Raw genomic sequence first — 7,435 nt, 5'->3', positions numbered from 1 at the left:
GACACATTTAGTATAGGTTTTTTACAATTAATATATATATATATATATATATATATATATAATATGAGGTGGTTCACTGTGCTTGTATGTGTATATATATATATATATATATATATATATATATATATATATATATATATATATATATATTTTTTTTTTTTTTTTTTTTTTTTTCCTACATGAAGGTCGAATAGACCACAAATGCCCCCAATAAAGAATATCTTATTTTTTATTTTACATACAAAATAAAAAGTGAAAATACCTTCATTTTAAAGGTACTAAAGACTGTCACAAACTTGCAGTGACATTATGGGTATAATACATTACAGACAGACAGATATACATAGACAGACAGATAAAGAGGCACATGGATAGATAAATAAATAAGAGCATCGATGACACATTTGGCAATAGCAGATGTACAATAACATAATAAATGTTTAAAAAACAAATGTTTTAGCAGCAGTTACAAAATCCACACCATGTTGTCAGGAGTGCATTATTACATGTGCTTAGAGGGCTATAGGAGCCTACTAACTTCACAAATCAAATAAAAATAATTTAAGGTTTGCTAATAATTATTCTGAAATCCGTATGACACTTCTGAAGCAACAACAAAACAAATGTCTCCAACAGTATCTGCTGTGTACAATTCAGATTCTCAGTGGCAGAAAAGTGCTTGAAAACAGATAAGGCAGTGATTAGCGTGTTTAGCCTACTGGTGATTAATGTAGATCTTAGACTTTAATCCTTTTAAAAGCAGCAGTTACACTTTAAAATAAAATGAAGTGGATATAGTCCTTAAAAACAAGGTAAGACCACAGATTTACTGTGCTTTATAATAAGAGAAGCCACTATAGTTATATAACCATATCATTTATACACCATCTTGTGAGAGTAGAAAAAGGCAGGGTAAAAAAACCCAGTGGTAATAAACCCAGAGGAACTTATACAGAAATTTGTCAAGATGTTTGGTCTTCTTTCACAGTGGTGGTCATGCGCAGCTCATCTCGAATGATATTGAGCTCCATCAAGCCCTCATGTAACTGTTCTGCCACTTCTCTGATTTTAGCAGCAAATTCTGACTTGGCACCATTTTTCAGCTCATGGGAGTCCTTGGCCACAAAGTAGATGTCCATCCCAACAAAAAGCCCCGTCAGAACACCTGTGGATATGCTAGCGATCTGCACAGCACGTGCCGCAGTGGTTCCTGCCACATTGGCTATCTGCATCACACGCATAATCTCATTAGCATTAGTCAGAATAGCTTTGCCTGCCATGGCACCGTCCTCATAGACATTGTCAAAACATGGGAAGTCTCGATTATAAGCATGCTTCTTCATCTTATTCAGGTTGAACTTGCGCAGGTTTGTTATGCCTTGCTTGATGAACTTCATGCATTTGTTAAGGTCACCCATCTTTGCCTGGTAGTCTCCCACAATGCGTTCCACCTTCTTGCGATCCAATGAGTTGTTGACGGTACTGGTTATGCCAGCAGATGCAGAGGTAAGCCCACCTGCCATGGCAACACCCAGACCCACCGCAGTGACAATCAGAGAGGTTCCCATGGTAAAAGGAGCCAAGATGAGGCCAGTTATGGTAGCTACACCTCCCACAGCGCTGGTGGAGCCACCGGTGATCTGGGCTATTTTGGTCTTCTTATTGAAGCGGTCCAGGCCATCTGCAATAGCGTGCAGGTCGATCACGTGCTGCCACAGTCCTTCTGCTCGCTCTGAGAAAAGTTTGTTAAACACGCGTATGCCCTTTTGCACCTTGTCAGCGGTTACAGCAAAAGCCCTGAGAAAAAGCGGCTGGTCAGTCACATTTACTTTATTTGTCCTGTCACATGAACACAAAATGAATGCGGGCTTACTTGGCTTCCTCTTTTTCAGTCATGTTGTCATTTTTGGGCATGTCCTCCCATTCTGAAATGGAAAAAAACAATGGGTACAGTAAATGTACAATAAGTAAGTGTAATGGAAAAATCTGCTTTCTTAATTCATATTTAGTAATCAACAGTATACTAACAACAAGGTTAATATATAATAAATGAGATGAACAAGTTTCTTTATACAAATGTACAAAGGGTCTTTTTCTTTTGTAATTTGATTGTGGTGTAAGGGTTGAAACACCTAAGGAAGCACCCATGGCGGTTGAGTGAATCTCAAACTGTCTGGTCTTATTCAACTTCATTTTAATTAAATTTTTAAAGCAGGAATATGATATTTCCACAACATCCCAGGTTTATTCTGATTGCGTATTCCTATATACATTTCTGAAGAGCGCTAAATACATCCCCATACATCCACCAGAGGCCGCTGTTGACTGACTGACTGACCAATCGGCCGATCCCCCCAATGCTTCCACTTCCCCTAAACCCATCCAATAGTGTTTTAAAAAGCACCGATTGATTGACCAGCGCCCAACCCCTTCCCTAAACCCAACCTCAGTATTTTAAAAAGCAATGCAGAAAAAGCAAAGCCCCCTGATTTTTACCTTGTTTTCAGATTTTACCACATTCACGCCGTGTTATTTACTTGCTTATTTTATTTTTTTGCTTCTGTTTTTGTCTAACCTGCTTTCTGAAATCGTTCTTCACTGGATCAACTCTGCTCTACATTTTAAGTCTGCCAACGTACGTTTCAAGGTACCAGACAAACTGGTAACAGGGGAAAAACTGTCCATACGGGGGTAAGCGGTCAGCTGGTAAACGAGAAAGGAATGGCGTCATACATTCCCCGTGACATTCATTTTAAAGGCGAAATGCAGTCTTGCGTAGCTCTGGCTACATAATCCGCAATCTCTAGAAATGTATATAGGGCTATGTTTTTAGAATAAGCCTATGTTGCATTAACTACACAACACCACTTTCAACTAAAAATAGAAAACTGTTTGTAACAGGTGGTTCATTCCACTGTGTCGATACCTGGTAAAGTAGAGAATAAGACTTTGGAAACTGAAGAAATATTTACATGACAACAGCATTTTAGGGGCCTGAAAACTTCTGAACAATGAGTAGAATCTAAAAAACTCTAAGCCTATTGTGCAGAAATTACATTAAAAGTAAGGTTATCTGGCCTATAATACATCAACTTAGCCATTTTTGTGAATTTGTTTGAATGGTGGACAATTTGACAACATTGCTATTTTTCTGCAAGCGTTTTCAAAAAATGCAAGGGAAAAACTCAGTGTTTAATAAAGGATTGTCATGCAGACACCCTTGGTTTAAAGTTAAAGCAAGGATGTCCAAACCTGCTTCTGGAGGGCCAATGTTTTAGATTAAACCCTATTTAAACAGTTTTGAATTCACTGGAAACTTCCAGGCGTGAGTGCTAGTGCTAAATACAAGAATGTGGGCAATTGTGGACAAACATGGTTCATACAAACTCACGTTCCACAGTGTTCCACCAATCCATGAGGCCCTCAAGATCCTGTGACAAACACATTTAGGATCATTTAAATATGATCTTTTTAATATGGACTCTAAAGCAAAGGCAAGGCTCTATACTTATAGAACCAACCTCCTCATCCTCTCTCTGAGTTTCACTTAATCGAAAGTCGTCCAGCCATTCCATGAGGGTCTTCTTGTGGTCTTTAGTCTGATTAGAAACAGAAAGTTATGTGAGGTTTATTCTGCAAGCGAAGATTGGACAACAATGTGTAAAGGAGAACTTGATGGGAAACTTCCAATGCAGAAATCCACATTAATTGCAGAAGTTGTGAGTCAAAAAGGAAGGTAGTTTCTACATGTGGTTTGATTTTGTCAGAGGTTGCAAAAAAAACCCAAAACTTGTTTTTTTTTTGTGCCTGCACTTTAAAAGAAAAAGGTCCTATTGAAATCTAGTTTAATTACTGTTTTTCCTGTGTTGTGTAAAAAGAAAAGTTGAGTACACACCACACCAACAGACACTGACACTCATGGATAAGCACCAGATTAAACGTCACTTCTCAAACATTCTACAAGCCAACATAAGCCAATTCAGCATGTTTAATTGCTGAAAACAAGCTCAGACAGACGCTAACACAAACTGCTCTTACTCTTTGCAGACATAAAAAATTCCAACAGTTAATCTACTATCCTGACCTGTAGTATCAAACTTTCCTATATTTGAAACCACTACAGTCTCTCGGTTTTCATTTTATGCCTGTTGAGTATTATGTTTTATATTAGGATATTACAGTACCTCTGCAACAACACTGCCAGCTCCAATATTTTGGTCTTCATTTTTCTTCTGTGTTGTTTTGTTCTGAAATAACAGCACATGACTCCAGTGAATAACAATTTTGAGCGTTTTTAAAAAGCAAGTAAGGAAAACAAATTGTATTTACCTTTGCTGCAATCTGAGGCATAAAAGGATTTTTGGGTTTCTTTTTTTGTCCTTTTTGCTGTAAAAATGTCAAATAAAGTAATGTTATTTACTGGGAACCGACTCCAGATTACCCATTTTGAAACATAAAATGATAAAACCAGCAGTATTCACTTCAAATGATAAAGTAGGTGCTTACTGTTGGATTTTCCTCTTCTCTAGCTTCTCTAGGTGTCTCAGCCACCTTCTTTTCCAGGACCTCATTATTATCAACCTGCAATGATAAGTAAAATCCAGGAGCCTATGATTCCCCAGGCCTACATTTCAAAAATAACTTCAAATGAGTGTTTATCTGGCCTATAATCTGTTGTAAGGAGAAAAGCAAGATACAAAACCAAATTTATTTTAAACAGAAGCAACTTTATATAACAAATCATGATTGCCATACCAAAAAAAAAATCACTAATTGCTGAATGGTTTGCACAAGTGTTTAAATGATCGCTTTGCTACTTGTTTATAGCAACTTAATTCAGTTTAACTCATCTTTATTTCTGCTTTTTAAAATGTAGACTGTTTCAAAGCAGATTAACAAGAAAATAGAAAGCCATAATATAGCCACAATATCTCAAAATTTGGAAAATTCTAGCAAGTCAGGCAGGCAGGAGAGCAGTGGTAGAATGCTGGTGTAGTTCTACTTGAATTAAAACTGATAATTTATCCTGTGCTAGACGATCTTATACAGCAAGTCATTTTCCACCTGGCATTCTGATGTGCATGTATGTACTTGTCTTAAATGTTTGGTAATAGCCATTTAGGCTGGGCCAATAAAAAAAAATGTTGCTGAAAATGCCCAAAGGTATGTTCAAATGACTGCTTCCACACTAAGCCACCCTTGTGCAAGATTCCTAGATGAACAGCAGTAACTTTAACCAGTTTTTGTTGAACGTTTCAGTGAAGCTCAGTGTTTAGTGTTTATGATTAATCCTTAGATAAAGCAATTAAGCACTTTAAAAATAGTACCATAATGATGTACCATAATATTGCTGCTGTTTCTCTTCTTACAGAAGTATTGCTTTGTATGCTACAATGACTTATACGATAATAAACTTAAGTTCTTAAACATGTCACAAATTATTATATTTCCCTTCAAAACTTTTGTAGGATGTATCCATGTGATAAGTGGGATAATGTATGGGAGAATGTGAATTTTTATCCTAATAAAATAAATAAAACCGTTGATGCAAATCTAGATAACCTTGATAATAGCTTATTATCTAAAAGTCACATTTTTCTCAATGTATCAAAGCTTATACATGGTTAATATTACAAATTAGTGCAAAGATGCGTATATACCTGCCCAAGGACTGGTTGGCCTGCAACATCAGCTAGCTCTTCTGGATTTAAACCTGAACCCATATCCTGGAATAAAAGAACAAATGCATCCTTCACACATAATATTTGATGAAAACTGCCTTGTCTTATTAGTCAATTAGTCTAAAATCAATTAGTTATAGGCAGTCCTATAAGATCCATGGAAAAATGTAAGTCTATGCTGTAATATATCTCTTCAGACTGCAAATAATATCTAAAATTGGGATACGCCTTATAAAAGGCCCACCTGCATGAGTTTTGACTCTTTATCATCAGGTTTCTCACTGGGTTCCAAAAACTGTTGTGTTTTTTCCACGCCCTGCTGAGGAAGCAGATGCCTTCCTATTACAACATGCTTTATAATCAGAACTAGCGAAATTAACAACAACTATTAGGTTTCATCTCATATGCAATACATGACAAAGTGTAAATAAGAGAGACAGAAAAAAACAGATCAAAGGCAGGCACTTACTTTACTAGTGGAGGGCTCACCATCATTTTCCTCGATTTTAAAAACTTCACTGTCCATCTTAAGAATGTTCTCCAAACTGATGAAAAAAGTACAGAGAGAGTCAAAGATAACATTCATACACTTATTAAACTGTGGATAATGTTGCAGTCAGAAAAAAACATCACATGCTGAAGGTTTCCTTTGAACTGAAAGGTCATCGTGAGAGAGAAAGAAAGTTTTGTTGAAAAATGACCTTGAAGAATGTTGTGGGGCAAAACAGACTTCAGATTAGCAACATTTGGCATTACACATTAGCATGTCATTAGCTCAAAAGATGACAGACAGACAGACAGACAGACAGACAGACAGACAGACAGACAGACAGATAAATAGAAGACCCCGCTGAAAATTAACTTTTTTTTTTACTACAAGGCAATCATGATAACAATCATCAATTGTTTTAATATAAATAATACAATATAATATAATATAATATAATATAATATAATATAATATAATATAATATAATATAATATATAGCACTGCTGTAACACGTTAGTAATACAAAGTAACGTTAACTGTGGTTGGTACGTTAGTTGCTGTATCTGGCAAGACACAGTCAAGTCAAATCACGGCATTTATAACAAATATAATCAGTGCCTCTTCTGCTTGTTTCCTGAACAGTGTTGCATAATAAGTTAATATAATCAATGTAATGAAACGTTGTCCTTAAAAGTTTGACAAGTCATGCTCAACTTACTTCACACCGCCGACCTCCGAGGGAAAATAACTGCGTTAAAAGAGTAAAGTGAGACGAAAATTAACACGTGATCTATCTATAAAATGAAACACAACCGCTTGGTTTAAATAAATCTCATGTTATTTTCTCATAGTTCGTCAAACTGTGTGAGAGTGTTGTGTAGTATCGCAATGTCATCAACTCCGCCCTTTGTGCAGTGCTTGTTGTGCCTCGTTTTGTAAATCCACGGACTGCAGGTGGTGCTAGAGACGTACTACACTGAGAGACTGCTCATTTGTTTACAGTGTCACATGAACCTGAAAATAAACCTTTAACTTTATTAACACAAATAAAAACAAACAGAGAAATCTAATTTATGCTGTTTTAATACTAATTAAAGTGGCCAAATGTCCCCACAATATATACTATAATACCAGTATTTCTGTCATTGTGGAAATATTTTGGTTCCCATGAAAAGAAATCTTGCAAATTTGTATATATAGCTACAAAAATGCTGAATGTTTTCTGTGAGGGTTGTGTTTTAGTGTAGAGACTTCAATGAGAGAA

General features: G+C 36.2%; 2 protein-coding genes across 5 annotated transcripts in view; one reads left to right on the top strand and one right to left on the bottom strand.

Moving 5' to 3' along the window:
* The window catches only part of mbl2 (mannose binding lectin 2), a 199,369-nt gene that overhangs the window by 111,537 nt on the left and 80,397 nt on the right, over positions 1-7,435 (top strand). The window lies entirely within an intron of this gene.
* Positions 214-7,067, bottom strand: apol1 (apolipoprotein L, 1). 4 transcript variants are annotated; one of them, XM_005171301.5, is made up of 11 exons: positions 6,890-7,067; positions 6,151-6,226; positions 5,926-6,000; positions 5,661-5,726; positions 4,507-4,581; positions 4,330-4,386; positions 4,185-4,247; positions 3,522-3,599; positions 3,392-3,431; positions 1,874-1,925; positions 214-1,797 (listed from the first exon to the last, which is right to left on the bottom strand). In XM_005171301.5, the coding sequence occupies exons 2-11, from the start codon at positions 6,205-6,207 to the stop codon at positions 963-965; spliced, it is 1,398 nt and encodes a 465-aa protein (XP_005171358.1). In that variant the 5' UTR covers positions 6,208-6,226; positions 6,890-7,067; the 3' UTR covers positions 214-962.

The sequence above is a fragment of the Danio rerio genome, chromosome 2 (genome assembly GCF_049306965.1).
Source record: "Danio rerio strain Tuebingen ecotype United States chromosome 2, GRCz12tu, whole genome shotgun sequence".
In the NCBI taxonomy this organism is placed as follows: Eukaryota; Metazoa; Chordata; class Actinopteri; order Cypriniformes; family Danionidae; genus Danio; species Danio rerio.
The sequence above is the reverse complement of the archived record's forward strand: the minus strand, read 5'-3'. Positions and strand labels throughout refer to the sequence as shown.